This window comes from Syngnathus acus, chromosome 16, assembly GCF_901709675.1.
Source record: "Syngnathus acus chromosome 16, fSynAcu1.2, whole genome shotgun sequence".
Taxonomy (NCBI): domain Eukaryota; kingdom Metazoa; phylum Chordata; class Actinopteri; order Syngnathiformes; family Syngnathidae; genus Syngnathus; species Syngnathus acus.
The window spans coordinates 3,047,297-3,070,134 of NC_051101.1; the positions used below are offsets into that span (position 1 = coordinate 3,047,297).

Below are 22,838 nucleotides of genomic sequence, written 5' to 3' on the forward strand. Positions count from 1 at the left end.
GTTGTTTCTTATTGTGTTGTGCAGGTGTGCTATCTTTCCACCGTGCGTCTCACTGGCTGCACCTCTGCTCGGAGAGCGGCTTCACCCTCCCCTGCTGTCTATCTCCTCACCCTCGCTGCGTGCTGTCAATAATTGATGGTCTTTAGTGACTCTCAAAGGGTAACAGGTCCGGCAGAAAATGTCTCATGTGTCATTTCTTCATTTATTCACAAGTCGGTCTTGAAGCTCGGAGAAAGCGGCGACTATTTACTAGCCGTGCTTGTGTTTTGCTTGCACCTGCGCGTGACTGAGCGCAAACGGGTTCATGCGGCATGAGTGACAGCAGCACAGAAGGAGGTGAAGGGAAGCTTTAAATAAGTGGGTGGCGGGGGGTCATGGAGGGGGAGTGACAGAATTATTGAGTGAATTAATTCAGCCTTGGCCAGCCCTGATAAACTGGTAAACTGCAAACTTGCAGTACAGTACAAACATGGAGGAAGGGAAGAGAGAAGACACATTCTTCCCCAGAAGGAGAAGTTTCACTTTTGGCACTTATGGAAGGTGAGTGTTTCAAATTGGACTGCATTTCACCTGTGATGAAGCTCGTCTTACTTTCCGGTTCCCAGCATGGACATATCCAAGGACGAAGCAGGGTAAGGCTTTCTTTATTCCTCATTTATTGAAGCACTTTTGACCGAAGTTTACGAGGGAGGAGAATGAGGTTTTTGCTCGTGTGGCTGTCTGCACCTGTTGCTGCAGAGCGGAAGCCGCCGAGAGCACGACGACGGACATCTTGGATGACGGCAAGCCTGTCCTCTCGGCTAGCGGCAGCCAGAAGGAAACGGAGTTGTTTGAAATCATTGAAAAGCTCCAGGTGAGTTCTTGAGATGTGGCATCAAATTCAAAGGAGGATTTTGTCATCAGTGTTTCTTTGGTGTATCAGGGCAGCAGGCTCGATGAGCAGCGATGTGAATTCCCTCTGCCGCTTAAGGTTCGTCCATTTAGTCAGAGAAAAAAAAACGTTTTGTGTTGATTTGTTTCCCTAATGAAGCAACTCGTCGTGGTCTATTTTAGTCTCGGCTTTTGACGACAGGCGGAGTGCTGCCAATCATCCTCCCTTCGAAGCTGGGGCGCTACTGGGTCGACCCGCCTTTGGAGAGACTCGCAGATGTCAGCCCCACCTCCTCCCATCACGGCCTCCCAGCAGACGACTACGAACTCAAGGAAAGGGACGGCGAGGCCAAAATCTACCGCCACTTTTTCCGCTCGCGGGTCAGTCGCTCGCTGTCATTCATAATTCCAATTGAACTTTTGAACTGTGACGTATTGTTGCATGTACAATAAAAAGTCTACACACCTGTGTTCAAATTGTAGCTTTGAGCAATATAGAAAAAATGAGACAATTAGTTATATAACCTATACATTTCAATTGATTTTACTTCATCTATTCCAGAGGTAGAGTAAAAAAAAAAATGCAGTTGCATAAGTGTGCACACCCACTTATAGTAACTAATGTGGCTGTGTTCCGAGTTAACCAATAACATTCAACCTACAAGGAGTCGAAGTTGCGCAAGCCTGCGACCATTAAAAGAAACCCCCTATAAAGTTTAGATGTTCTAGCGGGCTTTTCATGACATTTTTGTGCTAACACTGACTGCCATTTTGAACTGTTCATTATTCCCTCCACCTTGACTAAGGCCACATTTCCATCTAAAGAAAAATAACTCCATACGGTCCCATACGTCAATGAACGAATGGTGATTTTATGCAAAAAAGGGTGTGTAGACTTTTTATAGCCACTGTTTACCCTCATTCACCTTCCTACAACATCAATGAGAACAAAAACAACTCAGAGTTAACCAGACAAATTTCATTCACAGATTCCGTTCGTAAAAGCAGATCAATGCTGACCTTCTGAGTTGGATATATTTTTTTTCTTGCACTTGCCAGTATCACCATTCCTTCACGGCAGTGGATCCGACCTTAGGGCCGCTGGTGTTGTCTGTGTGTTTGGAGGAAGAGGAAAATCGCCTGCGAGTCATACTGAGGTGAAAGCAGCTTTTCCATCGCTTCTGTTTACCTTTACTTTAAACGCGATTGTGCGTCTTGTCTCGCAGGATGAAACAATGTTCTCTGCACGGAGTTTTCTCCCTGTCGCTTTTCCCTGGTATTCCATCATCTGTCGAACTGGCAAAGGTACACGGATTAGTTTGCAGTACCAGCAGGAGACATTTTATGGACAAAATACATTTGAGCCCTTTAAATGTAATTTGGGTTCTACAAATTGAGCTCGGGAAATAAAATAAGATTATAATAAAAAATAAGAATAATATAATAATACAAAATAACTAATTATTTCTAGATGCTGTGCGACAGAGTGACCGTCTCAAAGTTTGACGCGGTCAGCTACCTCAAGGTAATTCTTCAACATGACCGGAAAAGTAACTTGATTTTGATGAAACGTTTGGATTTTTTTTCTCACTCATCCTCAAGGCTCCGGTACTAATAAAAGCGTTCGATGAGCACAGGGTGTCGTCCAATTTCAAGTTTGGTGTTTTGTACCAGAAGGAGAATCAGGTAAGAATGGAATTTTTGTTTTGGGCTTCCACAAAAATGTTGAAGAACTGAACTTTCACCAGTTCACCGAGGAGGACATCCTCGGTAACGATGAAGAAAGCGAAGGCTTTACCGAGTTCCTGTCGATTTTGGGGGACACGGTTCAACTCCAAGGCTTCACTGGGTAAACCGTGATTGGCCGAAGGTCGCTCACGGTGCAACATCTCATCCCGTTGTCCTGTTTTCAGCTTCAGAGGAGGTCTGGATGTTTGTCACGGCCAGACGGGGAACGAGGCGGTCTTTACTTCCTTCCACGGCAGAGAGGTCATGTTTCATGTGGCGACAAAACTGCCCTTCACCGAAGGCGACCCACAGCAGGTTGGCTCCTGCGCCAAACGAGAGAGTTTGTGGCAAAATGCCGGCACGTAACGACTGTACTCGAGTATTTATCTGTACTTCTGATTTTTTAACCTTCTCCAAAAAAATATGTCACCTCAGCTGCAAAGAAAGAGACACATCGGTAACGACATTGTGGCGATGGTCTACCAGGAGGGTCCGACTACTTTCTTAGCTGACATGATTAAGTCGCACTTCCTGCACTGTTTCATCGTGGTCCGGAGGGTCCAAAGCGGGAAGACGGATGATGCTGGCCAAACTGCATATCAGGTGCTGTCTCTTTTTTTTTTTTTGGGCTTACATATTGTGTTGTGGCCACCGAGTGTATTAACAGTACTTGTCACAGCTATCTGTCACCGCTAGGGATGACGTTCCTCCATTCGGTCCAGTGCTTCCACATCCTCCAGTCTTCACAGATGTAAAAATCCAAACATCAATATATTTAATTTGTTTCTTAATGTTGAGATGCTCAAAAAGTCCGATTTTTGTCTTAAGCACTCCCTACTGAGAGAATTCCTCCTCACCAAGCTCATCAATGCGGAAATTTCCTGCTGTAAAGCCGAGCAGTTCAGCAGACTGGAGGTAGGTGCTCATCCTGCCTCAAGTTCACGAGCTCCATTTGGTGGTAATATCATTACCCCCCCCCCCCCCCCCCCCCCCAAATAAATAAAGCAACGCACACGCTCAGCACTTCTGGAGAATCTGCAGGCAGAACTCTCCACTCGTTCACAATGCATGCTGGGAGACCCATCAGCCTCTTCTGTCCCCTCTGCTGAGAGTGTCAAGGGGGTGTCCGAAGGCAGTGGGGGGTTCATTGAGAACTTTAAGGTCAGCATTCAATGACAGTTCTTGTTCTATTAGTCGATCTCACATGAAAGCATTTCTTGCATTCAATTTTTTCCCCTAAGAGGGCCATCCGAGTGCGGAGCCATTCCTTCGAGACCCTCGGGGTGCCCAGGAAAATCAGTGGCATCTCACCACAGGTCCAAGCGAGTCCTCAAGAGGAGACGTAGTACATTCCAGATTTTAGACATTTATGCACATCATGTTGACCTTATTATCTGTGTGGAGGACTCCTGTAAAGGTAGTAAATTAAAATTGCTGCTCATGTAATTATCATGCTGCAATAGCAGTCATATATGTAATACAAATTATATTTTAGTGACATGTATGGTAAATAAAAACCTGAAAATATTTAAGGGAAAATCTGTCCATTTCTTTTTTTACGATTTTTTTTTCTACTTTTTCCTTTTTTTAACTGGTGGAAATGGGCTTCCGTAAATGCATGTTTGAATGGAAACATTAAAACGTCTTTTTATGGGAATGCAAACAAACTTTATTGAAAAAAAAATCGTAGTAATTTAAGATGACTATTAAGTTATTCCAGTACAGATGTGTTTTTTACTTTTTATTTTTATAGTCATTGGAAAAAAGACGATTAACTTTAACCAGATTAAACCAGATTTATGTTCAGCGTGCCGCTGCAGCCCATTCCCATAGGGGGCAGTACATGCGTTCGAGCCGGATGTATTAACAGTAAAAGAAGAATATAGCTAATTAATAATTCAACATAAACAACTTGCGAATAATCAACGCTGTGCAAATCTTGCCTAAGTTTGCTACGGAATCAAATTTGACTTGTTTTGGCTCCGTAACGCGGGTTCAAGAGGCGTTTTGCATAACGTTCAACATTGCTTGTGGCCGCTTCGAACTTTGACACACTGTGCAGGTTGTGAACAATACTTTCTTTCCTGCTCGAGTGCACACGTCGAAAATGACCTCCAAGAAAGTGATCGAGTTGTTCTACGATGTGGTGTCTCCCTACTCCTGGTTGGCCTTCGAGGTTTGTCTATTATTGATTTGATTCGTGGTATAAATGGCGATACTATTACGAGCTGGTGTCCATGTCAAAGCCGATTTAAAGCGATTCGTTTACAGGTCATGTGCCGCTACAGAACTGTGTGGAATATTGATCTCAAACTCAGACCTGCGTTTCTGGGTGGTGTCATGCAAGGCGCTGGTAAGCTTGTGAACTAAAGTGCAAAAGTGCTAACACTCTGTGATAAAGTATTTGTACTGTTGTCACTTCCCACCTTATTGAGTTGACGTCTCACCGTGATAGGCAACAAGCCCCCTGGAATGGTTCCGACCAAATTTTTGTATATGAACAAGGACTTGGCCCGCCTGGCAGAATATTTCAACATCCCGCTGCATTCTCCTGCAGACCCTGTGGAAGCCATCTTCAATAAAGGTACACGCCAAGTAAATGGAGTGTCATATTGAAATGAATATACATATAATAATATACATACTATTGTATATCTTATGTTGAGATGTGATTTTGTTTCCTTGTAGGCTCCTTGAATGCAATGCGCTTTGTGAAAGCAGTGCAGGAGACGGGTGGAGACCAGCAGGTGGAGAAGGTGTCCAGAGAGCTCTGGAGAAGAATCTGGAGCCAGGACAAAGATATCACTGAGCCCGCGTCACTGGCTGAGGTAGCAACCCATCTTGAGAAATTAGCACACACAAAAAAAAGAAAGAGAAAGAAAAGATGATTGGCCATCTTTTTTTCAGGCAGCACAGAAAGCTGGCTTGGGCAGGAGTGAAGTTGAAGAGTTGCAGAAGCTTTGCACCACTCAGGAAATTAAAGACAAACTGAAGAGAAGCACTCAGGACGCGCTGGAATATGGGGTCGGTTCATTTGTCTGTCTCCGGTCTTACGTGATTTCATTTATTTATTTTATCTTGTCAGGCATTTGGCTTCCCCATGATGGTGTGTCACACCAACGGCAAAGCTGAGATGTTCTTTGGTTCGGATAGATTTGAGGTCATGGCCCACTGTCTTGGTAAGAAAGCTTGATTTATCTTTGCCAACGTTTCTTTGTTTAGTTAATGCGTTTATATGAAGTGTAATTCCATTGCTGACCACTAGATAGCGACATATATTTTGAGATGGTGTAAATTCGAATAAAAGAACAAAACAGGCCTGCAAATGTACAATGTGTTTTACTGTTTTTTTTTTTTAGGTGAAAAGTGGCTTGGCCCTCAGCCTGTTCGTTGTGAAATGTCATCTGCCAAACTGTGAGACAAAGCTGCCTACAAAACCACGACTGTCTATGCACTAATTCATATTGCATAACCTTGTTTGTAAACCAGCCATTCATGGGCTGTGCCTTTTGATCAAAATGGAATAGGCCACAAGACCATTTTTAAAATTGTGTGTCCCAAAAGCAAACAGTCCACACTGTAGATTGCCTTTAAAATAAATTGTTGCTGCTTCAAAAGGCAAAGGTCACTTGTTTGTGTTTGAAGAACGCAAAGACGAGGCTTATCGCTGACGCAACTGTCTCGAGGGCGCCGAGCTCGTCGTACGGGTTCCAGGGACAGCCTTCGTCCCCAAGGTTTTTATCCGAAGCCTGCGGCGGGGAGCAACCAGACCAGTTCTTGACAAAGCCAAAAAAGGTTGGGCCACCACGGGATCGATGCGGGCCTCGGCCTAGGAGGAGATTAATACAGCAAACAAAGAAGAGGCAGGGCAGGACTGTCACAAGCGTGTTGATTTGCCCCCTGAGGGCAAGGAAGAAGGAAGGAGCATTGGAGGAGCAAGGTGCTGGGGAGGAGGGCGGAGTTAAAACCAGACGTCAGAGCGTAGACAAACAGGTGTATGCTGATCCCCTGACAGTCAGACCCAGGAAAACAAGACCATGTAGAAGCGACCCAGGATTTCTCACACAGTTGGACCGATGTGGAACTTACTCCATGAAGACTGCAAAAGCAAAATTATTCTGGAGGACTTAGTACACAATTCAAAGTAAAAGGTAAGACCATGTTATTGCTCCTGTATGTCGATTTGAAATCCTGCTTTATATTGTGTGCGGCGATAAGACGTTAAAGAGAATAACAGCGTTTTCAAGATTAACGTTTAGCGACTTGATGCTTTTTGTGCCACTTGTGGTTTTCCCCTTCATGGGCGTGTAGAACGCCGGCAGAAATGCAGAGAGACAGGTTTGCCCACGCTGACGTCCAAACGGTTACCGCCACGTCATTGTAGAATTTCCCAGTAGAACCTTTAGCCTGCAAAATTTGCTTTAACAACGCTTTGAGGTAAATAAGCACCATATTGTTAGGACGCTGTCAGAAAGGAAAACAGCTCGTGTCATAGTATTGCAGCACAATATATTAAAAAAATATATACATTATGTAATTTACATACAATTGAATTTCATGTTTGGTCAAGTCAATATTTTTAAATGTACAAGTAGTTGCATAATGTGGTCACAGCAAAGACCTACTCTAATTCATGTCAGTGATAAAGATCTAGGCCAGAGCTGTAAAATATGAATATGATTTCCGTGAATCTGTGTTGACAATATACACGCTTGACTTTTTTTTTTTCTCAATCTAACCACAAATTTACTTTGATTTAATTAATTACCTTATTTAAATTTAATAATTAATTTATTTTAATTGACACATTTTAATTACTTTATTTAAATTTAATAATAATTTAATTTATTTAAATTGACACATTTTAGATTTGCACACACAGAATTGCTATTTAGTATTAATTGTTCTGCCTGCCGCTGTACATTTGTCATAAATAAATCATTCCTGGACCAATTAAGTGAAACTAGATAATTTCCTGCAGCGCACACACGATGATGTCACGACACACCAATGCGTCACGGCACAGTGGTTGAAAATCACTATCAACCTAAATGTATTATCGCCACAACCACAATTAATTTCTTAAAGATGAACATTGTTATCTTCGTAAAGAGTTATGTCAATGTTCCTAATATTGTGACTTGCAATTAGCCCAGCAAGAAATCCTTGTTGAATTTTCCACGTTTATTTCATGTGTTTGACTCGTGTCGTTTGAACAAACAAGACATGGAAAAGCTTGTTCACACTTTGTTCATTTTTAGCGCACCAGACCAAACAGGTGCTTTTTGAGGCCTGAACGGCAATAACAACAAAAATCCATCCAACAGCTACAACTGCTTCAGAATGTCGCTGCTCGAGTTCTGATTGGAACCCACCACACCGGTCCTAAAATCTCCTCAGTCTAATCTTAGTGTCTATAAAGCCTGATTGACCATGGAAGAAAATATTTGCCCTGTGTTATGCAGATAAACTGGCCTTACTTTTTGCAGGCTCACCGCTTTGACAGGATGTCGTCAATATCAAACGCAGACTTCCGCTGCCAACCAGGAGACACAATCTGTGGTGAGCTAAATACTTGACAGCATATTTAAAAATGTACATTATTCGTGTCTCAAATGAGTCACTTTTGGTTTCGTGACTTTTGGGCAGTAATTTGTAACCAGTAACCGCATTCTTTCAGTTATTTTTTTGTAATGTATAATTTATTTTTCCTCTTAACGGTCTTACAGGTTCGACGTCAATTATTGGTGATTGAAGTTTTACGGATTTTATATTAACTATAAAAGAGCAGGAGTCAGGTCAAAATGTTCCGGAAAGAGATTAAAATACACTTGATCATCTCACCACTTTTTTTTTTTTTTTTTTTTCTTCCTGGGTCAGAGATTCGTGTGTATGAGAAGGAAGTGATCATCGTGCCCATTCTGCTGCTGGCCACCTTTGTGGTCACGCTGGTCTTCATCCTCCTACTGCGCTTCTGTCCGGAGAAGGTCGAGCGCATCCGTCTCAGCACCACCAGGCCCACCTTCAGGAGGGAGCTGCACGGCATCGATGGTACCGCTGCTTGTTTTTCACGGCATCGTGACTGGACTCTGCTGATTCTTTTGGTCTTCACCCAGCTCCACCCGGCATCAATGTTCTGGAGCACGAAAGCATCGCTTTGGACATGCCCAACACGTACTCCACCTTTCAGCCGCCCAGCATGTACGCCTCCAAAAAGCTCTCCCTGTCCGTGGATATGCCTCCGGTGTCGTCGGGCGCCCAAGCCTACAAGCCGGCGTCGGAAGTCGTGATCCAGCCCAGGGAGCTGCCGCGCCAGAGGCTGCCCGAGTCCTTCAACTTGATCAACCCGCTGCCGGGTTGCTTCCCCTTGCGCTCCAACTCCTCCGTGTCCCTCTACAGGGCCCGCATGGAGAACAGGAACGTGGTCCTACGAGTTCTTAATGGTGGGGGACCCCTTTGAACCTTCTATGTCCTCACTAGTAGGAGATTTGTGTGAAACTTACTTACATGGACCTGTGTGAACTCCCTGTCCGGCGGCAGACTCGGCCGATGCCACCGAGAGGCACAACTTCCTGGGCTTTGCGTCCTTCCTGGCCCAGCTGGGGCCGCACCCGTTCTTACCCGAGCTGTTGGGCGTGGTCTCCTTGCGGGCCCCGCTGGTGACAGCGGTGGAGGAGTTGGAGAACCGGGACCTGCTCAGCTTCCTGTGGCGGTGCAGACGGGTCAGTCGAACGGCGGAATTTAGCGCTGTCAACGTAAAACCGAGTAAGTAAACGTTGCATTTGTCTCACGCAGGAAGACGTGAATCCTCCGTGTGAGATGACAGAGAGGCGAATGTTTACCATGGCCCAACATGTGCTCTCAGCGCTGGTTTGTAAACATTATTTGAGGGTCCAATTAAATTGGTGTAATTAATAATAGTGTTTTATGAATCTGTGTTGACCTTTCAATCTAAACTTAGCCGGGTGATGATAATGAATTCACAAAACGTTTTCTCTCCAGACGTACCTCCACAGCAAAGATCTCCTGCACGGGAACATCCGAGCCCGCAGCGTCCTGGTCAGCCAGGCGCACACGGCCAAGCTGTGGGGGCTTCACGGGGTCTTCACACGCAAGAACCAAGCATCCACGCAAAAGGATGACCCCAGCATGAAGAAATGGCAGGCGCCGGAGATTTTAGCCAGAAGAACTGTCGGGCCCAGCAGTGACTTGTGAGTGCGCCAGCTGGTTGACATCACCTTAATGAATCTTGTGGCTTGTTTGCCCTTTGACCTCTTCCATCCACCCTGACTTTTTTTTCTCTCTAGATGGTCTTTTGGCATCTTAGTGTATGAAATGGTAACACTGGGTAAGTCGGGCTCAAAATTTGATCATCTAATATTTTACAGTATTTATCCAAATTGTTTGCCTGTGTAGGAGAAGCTCCGTTTGCAGAGGTCCCCGTTAATGAGCTCCTCCAGTTCCACCAGCGGGGCAAAAGTCTGAAGAAGCATCCCAACTGCTCCAACGCCCTGTAAGGAATCCGGCGCTCGCTCCAAAAGTCAAATGTAGGTTCTCAACTTTATAATTTCTCCACAGCTACGCCATCATTAAGGCTTGCTGCCAGTGGAAAGAAGCGGATCGCCCCTCGTTAGCCGACGTGACCCGCAAACTGGTGTCTGGGGAGAAGAGCGCCTCGGATAAAGTCCTCAAGGGGGCGCTGGCGGTCAACCTGGAGCGCTACCTGCAAGAGGCCGGCTACGGGGAGGCCAACAGCTACACCATCTTCTGATTAGAACAAAAAGGCAGTCCACTTTTTTTTTTATACCTGTGCACTTTTCCCACAACCAACTGTTACATATTTCGCTTTGCACATGAGGAGAAACAAAACTTGTATACTCAAGATTTTTTATTAAGCTTTCTCTATGAAATGTTTTATTTTAAGGTTTAGGCAAAAGGAAATACAGACTTTCAAACAGATGTAAACTTGAAGGGCATCCGGTCAGAGTGGATGCTGTGGAATGACGGTTTGTCTGATTTGTTTACCAACTTCCTGCAGCCCATATCACGTAACAGATGCCATCCATGTTTGGTTTTTGTACGCTCCTACATCGAACGACCGTGAACTGAATGACGCATAAAATGTGAATAAATAATTGTCGGTCTGCTTATTGCAAAGTGAAGGAATACAAAACGCTACCTCACATCGGCCCATATTCAGGTTGCAACGGGTGGCCAAAGTTCCAGGACTGGTGTCGCTTGAAATAGATTTGAATAGATTTTCTCTCTCGAGCGTCAGGGAACACAAACGGTGGCGCAGCACATTAAGACTTACAGGCATATAGTTTTTATTCTCTGCAAAGAACAATTAATGAAGGAAGGAGCACAATGGCATTTTCATTTATTTCAATGAGAAGATTTGAAATGTTTTGCGTTACTTGCATGTCTTGTGACGCCAGTCCTGGAACTTTGACACGGCACGTTTAGTTGTTTACAGCTCCTACAACTTGTCATGAAAAATTCTTTTTGAGTAAAAAAATGTAAAAGATACAAAACTAAACTTTAAGAAACCGTTATGAACGACTCCCTCCTTGTCGGACAGGAACTTGTAACAAAAAAAAGTTGAAGCACCATTTTCAAGAAGGCAACGTGTCTCATGTGAAGTTAACCTCGCTACCACTTAACCAAGTCCAAGTTCTCACTATGGGGTTAGTGCACTTAACATGGTTAATGTCATCACTCATTCTCCAGCCAAAAAAGCCAAATGTGTTTTGGCACATTCAAGGTCCAGAATGTAAACTGTCAATCATTGTGTGGTGTCGAAAATCCAAATAAGACAGCTCACTCGCGCAGGCTGTTGATAGAGGCACAGATCTTGAGGGCGGGTCCCAACTTGATGTTCATGGTGGAGATGAGATGGTCCTCTCGGAGAAGCAGTAGCGCCTGCCCGTCGATTTCCTGCGACAAGAAGTGAGCGGCCAGCTCCTCGCAGCCTAGACAGAAGGATTTTTTTTTTTTTTTTTTTTAAACACGAGTCTTGCTTCGTGATGTAAAATGTCAAAATGAGAGTGTTCCAACCTTGAAGCGACGAGATGAACCTGCAGACTTCCTCCACGCTCCATTGGGCCGGAGTGGCCGACAGGAAGCCGGCCGTCTCCATGGGGAGGCTCCCGGGAGCCGAGGCGGCGTCCGACTGGGGAGCGTTGTCCTGCTCGGCTCTGGAGCACGAGCGCGAGTGAGAGGAGCTGGGAGAAAGAGACGGCGTGTCCTCTTCCTCCTCGTCCCCGTCGCTGGACGCGTCCTCCGAGCGGCTGGAGTCGGAGCGGCACTAAAACACCCGGACGAGTCAACGGGACGTCTCCAATGAACCCGAAATGCCCGTTTTTGAATTCTTTGTTACCTTAACGTTTAGATGCTGGCTGGACAACTTGCTGCTGTTTGAGCTGCTGCGGCGAGGGGGCCCGCGGCGCCTGGTCGCATTCTCAGTCGTGGCCAGGGGGGGCACCGGCGTCGCGTCATCGCTTCGTCCCCTGCTCGACTTGTAGCGTTTTCGGAAGCTTATGTTGTACCTGTTCACAACAAAGACACATTGAGTTGTAGTCAGACCCAAGAGAAGATAACTAATCCAGTGATCTAAAACTCATCTTCATTCAAGTCTGGTGTGAACAACAAAAACTTGGGCAAGGTTCCAATTGCGGCGCCATCATAGAGCAATCCAACCCGATTGCCAAACAAACGAGTTTGTGATCTAACACACAGATGATTGTTGACTTGCTCAACACATTAGCCGTATCTGCGGTTAGTGTGTCATATGATCTTTTCAACCCTATGAAAGGGGATGATTGACTCAAGTACACCTGCACACTATTTGCCTGTTAGATTATCCATGTAACAACATTATTCACGCAGGACAAAGAGTTCCAATATGAGCGGTTCCATGAGGTTTGCTGCGATGCATTTTACTCAGTGGAGGCGTACCTCTTTGCGCAGGTGTTGGAACAGAACCTCTTGGTTCCTCGGAACTGGTTGGCTGGCGCCAGGCTCGAGCAGTACTCACACTTCAATACTAAAAGAAAAGGGGAAAGGTAAGGCATTGAGGGAACCTTATTCACACAGGTGAATTCACACAACCTTATTGTGTGAGTGTGTGTTAGCGTTAAGTCACTTACAAGGTGGGCCGTTTTCGGCGCGGGCGCCCAGTGCAAAGTCCCGATCTTTGAGGAGCCCTGCGACCTTCCAAATTAAACAAACAAAAAACACTGTTCAGGATATGGCAACTTCTACCAAGGCTTCAATATTTATCACCCGCTTCATTAACAAGTGTTGCGTAATATGTTGCTGTTTATGCAGCACAAATGATTATTTCGGAACCATTAGTCCAGGCAAGTAATGAGGGAAGAGGGTGGGCGGAGCCATTTCCAAGCCGAGCGGCCTGAGAGGGAGTTTATGTAGTGAGGCTGAAATTGTTTGGCACGTCATTAAATTCAGTTACAGTCTTCATCAAGTGAAATTGTATTTGTCTGAAATGTCAATAAAACTAATGGAGACGGCTGCCCACGTGGTGGTTTTTTGAAAACGACAATCTCATTAAGAAAGGAGCTGACGATAAAGTCTTACGGGGAAAGGCTCGGCTCCCTCCTGGATGACGAAGCCCTCGATGAGGTGGGTGAGGACTTGCGGCTTGACCACGGCCTGGGGGAGCGGCGCCCGCTCTTTGTCGCCGTGGACGCCCCTCGACAGCGGCAGGCTGGGCGCCAACGGGAAGGAGGCTGCGGAAGGGGGAGCTGCTGAGGATGGAGGGAAAGAATTGGAGTAAAGTTGAATTTGGTTATTCGTGATACACGGATATATTTTATATACTCAGCATTGTCCTGAAAAAAGTCCATATCGGTCAGGCCCGAGTTTACGTACCAGATTCCTTTGTGGGTGCTGGAGTTAAAGCAGGAGTGGCGTCCTTATTGGGAGCAGATTCTGAAGATACCGCCGTCGTCTCGTTGGGTGCTTCGCAGTCTGACTTTCTCTTCAGGGAGCCATTGACGGACTTGTTCTATCAGAAAAAGTTTATTTACAGCCGTCGCTCAAGCTCGCTTAAGGAACAGATTCCGAATGAGCTTACCACAGGTGCGGAAGTGTTGTGCGAGACGGCGTTCATGTTCTCCTGGGCTGCCAGGTTTCGCACCTGCGCCAGGGCCACAGCCTGCACGCCGCCCGCCATGCACTGCCGGGCCCCCACCAGCTGCACGGGAATGTGCGGGTGGTTGTGGGCCGCTTGGCTGTTGCCGGGCGGCGCCGGGAGAATTGGGAGCGGCTGGCGGGGGGAAACCTGCATGGGTAAGCGGTGTCCGTGCGCCGTCTTGGGCTGGATGGGCACGGGACCTTTGTCTGCGGCGGCCTGCTGGAGGGGCTGCACCACCAGCGTCTGCGTGTTGACGTTGGCTTTGGGCGCCACCGAGCTGATGGAGTAGCCCTGGGTGGAGGTGGGCACATTGGAGGTGGGCACCAGGATGACGGGAGCGGCCGAGGATGACAGGAGGAGCTGGGAAAGGGGGAGCGCTGGGGAGGCGGAGGGCGCCACCGAGGCTGCGGGAGCGGCCATCGCCGGCTGGGTGGAACCTTTGACGGCGATCGCGTTGCCCGACGATTTGGCCGCTTGCTGCTGCTGACTGAGGGGAAAGGCGCCCGGCTCTTTTCTGTCGGGGACCTCCGACTTGATGGCGAGTGCTCTGGGAGTGGACACACAGTGCAAGGCCAAATTCTGCACCTGGGAGACAAAAAAAGTTTGCTTTTGGTTCCTGCGAGCTTAGTTTACAGTACTGAAGGCCAGCAATATTAATAAACCAATAAGTTGACTTGACTTGAGTGTGATGTTGCTCCAACCTGATCACTTTCTGGCTGAGCTTTGGCTGAGGTAGGAGCTTCGGTCTGCTGCTGCTGTTGCTGCTGGGTCTGGGCCACTGTTGCCACGGTAGCTGTTGCTGTGCCCCCGGGCATGAAGATGAGCTGTGAGGCCAGAGGAGCCCTGAGGGAACGGTTCACCTGCAGGACAGAGTCTCGTTGTTACAATGAGCCAGGCAGCACAACTTATCCGTGTTGTATCGACTCACCCGAAGATACATCTGCCCCTGTCCTGGCGTGTTTCCCCCCAACAACACTGACTGGTTGAGGGCAGTTGTTGTCGCGGAGGTGGCTGTCCCGTGGGGACGGGGAGTTACGCCGGCTCCCCCCGCTGACGTGGTGCTGAGATTCACCTGGGGGTAAAAACATTCATTCTGATTCAGATGTCGAGTTCGCAGATCAATGCAAACGAGTGGTGATAAGAAAGTGTACAGTGGTGGCCGCCTGGGAGATGCTGCTACTCGGCGTGTTAGACTGGCGGCTCGCGGCGAGTGTAGCCTGGTTGGAAAAAACAAAACATGAAGAAATCCCTAAAACAAGCACAGCATATTTTAACCAGAATTTACACTAATAGTATTTTTTTTTTTACTGTTGAGGAGGAAGTAGTACACCAAAAATAAGGAAAAATTGGATTGCCTTGCTAATGTGGAGGAATTGTGTACTTCTGATTCCTGCCTACCTGTTGCACAGCGGCCAGGTTATGCAGTTGAGCGTTGTTGATCTGCTGTTGTAGCATGAGTTGCTGGAAGTACTGCGCCGCGTTCGGCTGTCTCTGCAAGGCTTGGAGAGCCTAAAAACGAGCATGTCGTTAGATACAGAATGCAATCGTGGATTTCACGCCGTATGCAAAGGAGCTCGGGCACGAACCTGCACAGCCTGTCGCTCGTAGAGGGACATGTGGGCTATCTGCGGTGGGCGGGAGGTTCTGCTTGTTTGAGGGTTTCCATTGGTGGTACTGCTGGTGCCGGTGGTAGTGGTGGTGGTGTTGCTGTTGTTTGTGCCGGTGTTTTGGTCCTCACTTGCATCCATTTTGGCCACTAGAAATAGTGAGCAGTGTCAACAAAATTGAATCAATGGACACACCTCACAAAAGGTTGCAACTGATCGAGGGTGCTGATGCTGCGGTGCGTCCACACAACTGGCAGGAACTAACTTTTTTTTTCCATGCAGATGCTTATCACTAAACAGTGTTCTTTAAAAAGCAGAAGACTGAGCCGACCTAAGCGCACTGAAGGACCTGACCACCAACAACTTGATTTTCGATTTCCGAAAGAAGTCAACCTGGGAGCGTAAAGCACGAGAAAAAAAAAAAAAAAAAAAGCATCATTGGGATTGGTCCGTCCAGCTAAAAGGCTACCAAGATCGGGCGAACAATAGATTTGGCTAAGTATGACCCTTAAAATGCTGAGTATAAATTTAAATGATCAGAAAAATACGGACGTTTATGGGATCAAGCGACGGCCATGGTGAAAGTTGATGATTCGCTTCCTAGGCGCTAACTAGCCGCGCTAGCATTTAAAGCTACATTGCGAGCAAACATACAAGAAGTCATCATGAGCGTGTGCAATCTCGAAAAGGCGTGCTTGTGTCTTTACCTCTTTTCTTGGTCAAATTTCACTCCTATTTGCAGGGATTTGTAATCCCGACGGTTTCGATTTGAAACCCAGACGCGGAAAGCCTTTTATTGGCTTTTTGGTTCTAAAAAGATAAACCGCCCCCCAACAGGTCGATTCTTCATCTTCTTCCTCGCTGGAATGTTTGGAGCTGTGTGAATGATTTAAGCAATGCTGCCATCTACTGGACGGTTTACCTTTAGCATTTACTTTGTCGAGGGCGTTCGGACCATGCAGCTGACGTCATCAGCCGCGCCCATTAGCTTGGCGGCCATCTTGCCGGTCAACATTTCAGCGCCGGTCAACGACTCACACACGCTTTCTTGTTCCATCTGCTGCTATTTGAGCTTGAAAATGCCGGAAACCTGCTGTGCTGTTGGATGTAGCAATAGACGAGGCGATAAACCAAATCTTAGCTTCTATAGATTTCCGGCAAACATCCAAAAACGCGATAAATGGATCGCGGCGATTCGTCGTGAACGATGGAAACCTACGATTTACACAAGGATATGCAATGAGCACTTCATATCAGGTATGTAAACAAACTATTCACCCCTGATTTGTTTCACAAAATGTGAAATAATACAATATGGGATGATACAAATATGATTGTTGAAAATGCTGGGTGCATTTTTAGAAAGGCAGCAAGAGCAGCAAGGCAGGGAATGGGATGATTTCTTCAGTTCACCCCCCCCCCTCCGTTTTTATTTTTTGTTTCTTTTTTCATGATGCTTCATCTGATTGGCTTGAAAACTTTATCAATGTAAATATTGAACTTCATATTGGAATTGAACAATTAATTCTCATGAGTGAATGCATTAGGAAATTTCAAAAAAAATTATGAACCTTGTGAAAAAAAATTTTTAATGAAGCATTTTTGAACAAGAGGCTTTTTGTTACTTCATTTGGCACAAGGTAAAATCTACATTGATAAAGTTTTCAAGCCATTGGCACAAGGTTAAAATTTTTATTGGTTAAGTTTTCAAGCCAATCAGATGAGGCATCATGCAAAAATAAACAAAAAATAAAAATGGTAGCAACTTGAACAGACAGGTAAAGTATCTGAATGATTTCACTCTATTCAGTTTTTTAATATGTCAAGTTATGAAATGCCATTACGAAACAAATCGAACTGGGTATATCCCCTTCAACAACGTGCTTAATATTTATGGTAGTCATTATGAATAATGTGATTGTTTAATTGTTTCAGGTGCAAAAAGCGAAGATCCACTATCCCCAGACTATGTGCCAAGTATATTTGAGCATACCCAGTCACCTCACAAACGAAAACTCAAATGTTCATTGAAGATCTTTGAGAGAAGACAAAATCTCAAGCAGCGCAAGAGAGACCGCGAGAGGGTATTGGCAGCAGCAGCAGCACTTGTCAATATTTCCCAGTCTGTCCCTTGTGAAAATGATCAACTACCCGCTGGTGAAGATGTGGTGCACGCTGAGATTCGAAAAGAAGGCATGGTGACTACTGCCACACAGACGGATATCACTGGGGAAGCAATGGATTCCCTCACTGCAGAGTGTAAAAATCTGCGTGCAGAACTTGATGAACTGAAGGACAGTTTGAAACGCTGTACATGGAATGAAGCAGATTCTCTTGATCATTGACTTGGATGGCTTTGAGACATTGGTCCTGGTCGTTGCCTTAAAATTCGAGGCCGTAATTCGCCCAGCTCTTTGTTGAAACCAAGTTGTTGATGTTGCTTGGCCCCTGGACTCTTCTTCAACCGCAGATATCTGAAAAACATTTTAATAAAAGTTGTTTTCACTATGATTAGATTATTTGTAACAGGTTGGAGAACAATAAATTATTTATGATATATATATTAATTACGAAAGTGCGAAAAAAATACAAACCTGCTCTCTGGTAATGGAATGTAACTTTTCCAGCTCTGACCAGCATTTTAGTGCAAGTTCATCTGGGCTGAGTTTCATATTGCCAGAATCGTACAGCTGTGAGAGAGGTACAGGAAGCTTTCGCTTCACTGCCCTTGGCACAAAGTTGTCAGCATAGTCAGGGACAATGCTCAAAATTGCTGGTCTTCCACCGCATTCAGACAAAGCCTTGTAAAAGGCAGCTTTCTGCTCTTCAGTTGGTGGAGGAACATTCAGCAGTTTTCTCGCAGCACTTTCCTCAGGAGTTGAAACTTCTGACTTTCGTTTCTGGGCTGGACGGGCAAAACCGATATTGCATCCTTCAGCATATTCTATGTGCGATGCTGATGGTTTCAGCCACTGACAAGGTAGTGATGTGCATGAAGTGGCCGTCTTCATACGTATTAATGTCTCCAGGGCGAACAGGGATGCTGCTGAATGTGAACATGTTTCACCCAATCCAGCCATGCAGGTACAGTGGCAGCACAGGATCTGACCATCTTTCGCTATTGCTACCCAAGGTCTGAGGGGAGGATCATTCATCCGTTGAGAGTGTTTTACCTGAAACAGATATGACATACCTTATATTATTATCAGTCCCTAATTTGGATATAATATACAAGGCTAGACCTCTTACTGTCCATTTATGCATATTTTACCTGGCATTTGGTAAATTTTCTCATGAATCATTCATTAAATTAGCTTGAAAATTTAAACCTGGTTCATTTTGAGCAAGAGACCAAAAGGAATTATCAAGCATGAATTCTAAAAAGTATTTTTGTAGAAATTGTTGCATAAGCTCTATACTGAATAGTTGGAAATTATGTAATGTTTTATTGTAGGAATTCATTTCTCAGATTTCAATATATTTTCCTTACCTTGGTCATGAGAAGAAATCGATTCTTGTTTGGAATCTGCCATATCAGCCCATCATGCACAAAACCTGCTGTAAAATACTTGTAGGCATCCAGACTCTTGTATGCCTTAAGGTCCTTTCCAGTGTACGGAGATGGTGAATCGACGAGGTAATTATAAATATCTGGATGAGAGAGATCAGGCAGGTCGGCTGTTGCAAAATGCTCAGGTGATTTTAGCATGCTTCTCGGTAAAAGGTACGGATCCGTTGTGCCAACAAGGTTCAACTTATCTCGGTAACGTTTCTTGGATTCTTCATCCAAATGCCCAACTTCATTGGATAGCAAATCAGCCATAATTCGGATGAAATCGGTGAAAATGTAGCGCAGAAATCAAACTGAATCTGTACGAACACGTAGGAACGAGCTGACCGGTTGACCGGCAAGATGAAGGTGACTGCAAAAAGTACAAACTATTGTGGCGTAAACAAATATTTTTTTGGCTTGATCCAGGACTCCCACAGATTAGTCACTAAATAATATTAAACGACGCTGGAATTGATGCAAACCAAGCAGTGACATCATGGGTTGTTTTCTCGTTTCAATTTTTAATGAAATTAAATGTAGAAAACAAAACAAAAAAACAAGTCATTCTCATTTATTTCATTGGATGTCCCTTGACATCATATGGAGTTAAATAACTTTTTCTATCAACTTTGGTCTTTTGCAGTAAAAGTGTATGTATTTTATCAAAATATACTCACACATACTGTGTGTCTTATTTTCATACATCTGCGTACATTTGCCTTTAGAGAGATGTAAAGGGAACTGATTTGGATTAATTAGTAGCTGTTTTATTTATATATTAAATATGTAGGTCATATTCTAACTGTAACAGTTTGTGACTAAGAGAATTGAAACCATTTAATTCAGCGGTGTTAAAGCCCAAGCCGTCATAGCTAAATATGAACATTCACATTATGTAACCCGTCCTAAACTAAAGTTTAAAGGAGCAGCAGAGTTTCATGGCCCACAGTAGATAGTTTTAACATTCTCTGACATAAGCATGGGGGGAAAAAATGCTAAATATATTGTATCAGGCTAAGCAGGTAGAAACTTAAGTTTCTTCAGATTTCTTGAGACGAAGCCTCATCGTAAACCTGGACGAATCCCTCGTTTGTTTACCATCCAGCGAGGTAACAAACGTGCACTCAAAGCGGACCGAGAACGGAGTTTCATCAAAGCTCTCAGTAAAGTCACACAGTGAAAAGCTACTGACTGGCCACCGGCTTACATCGGTAACAAGTGGTCGTCCCTTTCTTCTGGCTCCTCGTCCAGGGGCTCAGTGGACACCCCCGTGTAAGTCGGAGGCTCCTCTCGATCTCGTGAGCGGCACACAAAGTCGCAACCGTCCTGTTGAGAGGATCGTGTGTGCAGAACGTTAGTAAACTCTGGAGAAAAATCATGCCTGGGTGATTACGTTGAATTGAAAATAGGAATAACGCGTGCGAGTATCTTTAGCATTCACACAATTAGAAGTTGGAGTTGATGCGACAACGTTGACGGCGACTCGGGACTTACTGCCGAGAGATTGCCGACCTCTCTCCAGAAAGCATAGTTGGGAAACTGCTCCATGCCTTTAGCCCCCACGATGAGCCGCTGGTAGAGGAACCCTCCAATCAGGTATACGGCCACAAGACAGACCACGCTGGAAGATGAATTGAGAATGAGAAATGGTGTACTCAAGAGTGGATAGGAAAAATCTACACACCATGTGTTCAAATGCCAGGAAACATTTTGTCCTTTTACCCATATGCAAATTATTTTTTTTCCCAGTTAAAAATAGAGATAATGTGTTTGCACAAGTGTGCACACCCTCATAACTGACATGTGGCTTTGTTCAGAGTATTGTTTTAGTAGGTTGAGTGTATTACATCCCATCCTGCGATGTACTCACACAATAAGTATGATGGAGCCGGTGCTGAGTTTGTACTCAAGAGGCGGACACACGGCACTGGTCTCAAGCTTGAACTGGTAGAAGCAGTTCTGCACCCGTTCCCTGTTCTCTTGCACAATCTCCAGCTGGCCCTGAAAATAGATGATGGTAAAATTCCTTAAAAATAAAAAATAAATCTTTATACCTTGTTTCTGCGGCTTTTGTGTGACACAGATATGATTGCCTAGTTTTGTTTGCAATGACTATATGGTAATGACAATGAATGCATTTGTGAGACACCTTCTTTCCCAGCACAGGAATGGCCTTACATTTTTTTGTCTGTGTTCTAAATCCACCTACTCACCACTTCAAAATTCCGGTTGCAGAAAATCATCAGGATGGCTTTTCGCTGTTCCTGAGAACAGTGGGTATCGTAATTTTCTCCGTTGCCGTAGAGCAGCCACACATAGTCACCTACAAAGAAGAAGTCCAAAAAAAAAAAGAAATTTAGGAACTACAATGAGAGAGGACAAATGACAGAATCATGCTGAAAGAATTAAATGGACGCTTAATATGTCAATATGTGCCCATATAAAACGGTGGGAACGTTGCGTATGTGGTTTGAACAGCAACTCACTTCCTCCGATGACTTCTGTTGCGTTGTACATGCCAATCACGGTGATTTTCTTCTCAGTTTTCTCTCCTTCCACTTGAATGACGCCGGCTCCGGGAACCCCGCCTGCATCGGCGCACAACCGGAAAACATACGAGTACTTGGCCTCTCCAATCTTGGCCTCCGCTGAAAAGCTATCGTGAGGGAGATTTACATTAGTGAACGTTTGCATTGCTCGTGGGCGTCGGAGCTTGACTTACTTCCTGTGACTGAGCGACTCTATTCGCTGGAGGACTTTGCGTTCAGACTCGGACTCAAATGTAAGTTTACAGTTTTTGGTGGTGCTGTCAGCGTACGCTCCACTTCCTTGCAGGACCAGCTGGACCACCAGTGTCCACACCAAGAGACACCTTCCGATGGGATGCGTCAACACCTGAAAAAATACAAAATTAAGTGTCTATCACCCCCTCTGGTGGTAATCAAAAGAGTCACAGCCTAAGTACATTTCAGTTGTATTTCCCTTTTAAGTACATAAGAATATGACCCATAGTAAGACACTACTAGAGAAAAGAATGCAAATAAAATACTAATTCTACGTCTACTTTTGAATTATGAAATCTAATTCAATCAGATTTAGGACTTCTCATTTTTTCAAGGGAGCAATTTTTCAGGTCAGTATTACATCAAATTTATTTACCTAGCATTGCAATAATATTTTAGGTCGTTTTTGTTAAATACGAATAAAACATTTTTACTGTGATTGTACATAGTATCTATGTAACGGAAACGTCTGAAAATCTACATGAGCAAAATACAGTATTGATTCAAAGTACTAATGGACTCAAAAACAACGTGGCATTTAACGGCTTCAAAGATATGGTGATGACGTTTCGTGTTAATGGATAATGAAGTCTACCGATGAGCAAAGATCCTCCTTGAGACCATTTAAGGATCCAAGCAAAGAACTTATTGTACTGGTGCGTGTATGTTTCATCAGGAAACAAACACTTGAACTGCAATCGTAACAGTAGTAACAGCTTCCAAACGTAGGAGGCTTTTTGCTAAGCTTAACAAATAAGGATCAGGGGGAAAGTGTGAGCAGTATCTCGTTAACGTACCTGCATTTCTGCTTTTAGCTGCAGTTTGGCGTCCAATCAAGCAGCCAGTTACTGAAGCGTTGCAACGTTCACGCCACTTCCTGGTTGACTTTAATGGACACGTTGCTTCACATGTGTCCTCAAGTCAAATTATGACATCATCACAGAAGATTATAAACGTCTTGGCTGCTTTAGTAGGATGATTATCTCTTTAAAGGAAATGCTTTTAACGCCAGCCGACCTGCTAACGTGATGTAAGCAGAACAGTTACCAAAGTGCGGAAGTGAAACTAAACATGCAATCACGTGACACAAGCCACCTATGACAAGCGCCAGATTCCTGCGCGCTAAGTCAGCTGACCGGAAG

At 44.9% G+C, this 22,838-nt stretch overlaps 5 protein-coding genes and 3 long non-coding RNA genes across 12 annotated transcripts; 4 read left to right on the top strand and 4 right to left on the bottom strand.

Annotated features, from left to right (window-relative positions):
* Positions 1–83: 83 nt before the first annotated feature.
* si:ch1073-90m23.1 (rap1 GTPase-activating protein 2) lies at positions 84–4,122 on the top strand. Of its 2 annotated transcripts, XM_037273280.1 has the most exons (16): positions 85–540; positions 606–632; positions 739–853; positions 923–970; positions 1,054–1,251; positions 1,930–2,027; positions 2,097–2,175; positions 2,342–2,395; positions 2,473–2,556; positions 2,619–2,719; positions 2,784–2,913; positions 3,034–3,201; positions 3,278–3,349; positions 3,427–3,513; positions 3,604–3,759; positions 3,840–4,122. In XM_037273280.1, exons 1-16 carry the CDS (start codon positions 470–472, stop codon positions 3,942–3,944), a joined length of 1,593 nt encoding a protein of 530 aa, XP_037129175.1. In that variant the 5' UTR covers positions 85–469; the 3' UTR covers positions 3,945–4,122. The 2 variants fall into 2 exon arrangements, with proteins under 2 accessions (XP_037129176.1, XP_037129175.1); XM_037273281.1 differs by lacking the exon at positions 606–632 and having other exon boundaries at positions 84–540.
* Positions 640–2,167, bottom strand: LOC119135688. The gene is made up of 2 exons (XR_005100592.1): positions 2,060–2,167; positions 640–1,981 (listed from the first exon to the last, which is right to left on the bottom strand). It is a non-coding gene; the product is annotated as an uncharacterized LOC119135688 (long non-coding RNA).
* Positions 4,123–4,469: 347 nt separating the features above from the next.
* LOC119135644 (glutathione S-transferase kappa 1-like) lies at positions 4,470–6,221 on the top strand. Its single transcript, XM_037273412.1, has 7 exons — positions 4,470–4,774; positions 4,870–4,951; positions 5,054–5,182; positions 5,287–5,426; positions 5,506–5,622; positions 5,684–5,777; positions 5,958–6,221. The coding sequence occupies exons 1-7, from the start codon at positions 4,706–4,708 to the stop codon at positions 6,014–6,016; spliced, it is 690 nt and encodes a 229-aa protein (XP_037129307.1). The 5' UTR covers positions 4,470–4,705; the 3' UTR covers positions 6,017–6,221.
* A 212-nt stretch (positions 6,222–6,433) lies between these two features.
* styk1b (serine/threonine/tyrosine kinase 1b) lies at positions 6,434–10,733 on the top strand. Of its 2 annotated transcripts, none has more exons than XM_037273324.1 (10): positions 6,434–6,749; positions 8,088–8,160; positions 8,479–8,649; positions 8,715–9,041; positions 9,139–9,320; positions 9,394–9,468; positions 9,601–9,809; positions 9,906–9,946; positions 10,015–10,111; positions 10,177–10,733. In XM_037273324.1, exons 2-10 carry the CDS (start codon positions 8,106–8,108, stop codon positions 10,367–10,369), a joined length of 1,350 nt encoding a protein of 449 aa, XP_037129219.1. In that variant the 5' UTR covers positions 6,434–6,749; positions 8,088–8,105; the 3' UTR covers positions 10,370–10,733. The 2 variants fall into 2 exon arrangements, with proteins under 2 accessions (XP_037129219.1, XP_037129220.1); XM_037273325.1 differs by lacking the exon at positions 6,434–6,749 and adding an exon at positions 7,920–7,980.
* phc1 (polyhomeotic homolog 1) lies at positions 10,403–16,219 on the bottom strand. 3 transcript variants are annotated; one of them, XM_037273203.1, is made up of 14 exons: positions 16,068–16,219; positions 15,340–15,506; positions 15,152–15,262; positions 14,905–14,970; positions 14,682–14,825; positions 14,455–14,613; positions 13,694–14,338; positions 13,489–13,624; positions 13,195–13,364; positions 12,747–12,810; positions 12,556–12,643; positions 11,978–12,146; positions 11,656–11,905; positions 10,403–11,570 (listed from the first exon to the last, which is right to left on the bottom strand). In XM_037273203.1, the coding sequence occupies exons 2-14, from the start codon at positions 15,499–15,501 to the stop codon at positions 11,419–11,421; spliced, it is 2,316 nt and encodes a 771-aa protein (XP_037129098.1). In that variant the 5' UTR covers positions 15,502–15,506; positions 16,068–16,219; the 3' UTR covers positions 10,403–11,418. The 3 variants fall into 3 exon arrangements, with proteins under 3 accessions (XP_037129098.1, XP_037129099.1, XP_037129097.1); XM_037273204.1 differs by having other exon boundaries at positions 13,195–13,361; positions 15,340–15,509; XM_037273202.1 differs by having other exon boundaries at positions 15,340–15,509.
* LOC119135694 lies at positions 12,145–12,823 on the top strand. The gene is made up of 2 exons (XR_005100598.1): positions 12,145–12,662; positions 12,732–12,823. It is a non-coding gene; the product is annotated as an uncharacterized LOC119135694 (long non-coding RNA).
* A 2,060-nt stretch (positions 16,220–18,279) lies between the features above and the next one.
* On the bottom strand, positions 18,280–19,181 carry LOC119135684. The gene is made up of 3 exons (XR_005100588.1): positions 19,160–19,181; positions 18,632–18,650; positions 18,280–18,533 (listed from the first exon to the last, which is right to left on the bottom strand). It is a non-coding gene; the product is annotated as an uncharacterized LOC119135684 (long non-coding RNA).
* Positions 19,182–19,330: 149 nt separating this feature from the next.
* m6pr (mannose-6-phosphate receptor (cation dependent)) lies at positions 19,331–22,771 on the bottom strand. The gene is made up of 7 exons (XM_037273387.1): positions 22,494–22,771; positions 21,636–21,808; positions 21,400–21,569; positions 21,127–21,236; positions 20,784–20,914; positions 20,408–20,534; positions 19,331–20,239 (listed from the first exon to the last, which is right to left on the bottom strand). Exons 1-7 carry the CDS (start codon positions 22,497–22,499, stop codon positions 20,117–20,119), a joined length of 840 nt encoding a protein of 279 aa, XP_037129282.1. The 5' UTR covers positions 22,500–22,771; the 3' UTR covers positions 19,331–20,116.
* Between the last annotated feature and the right edge of the window lie 67 nt (positions 22,772–22,838).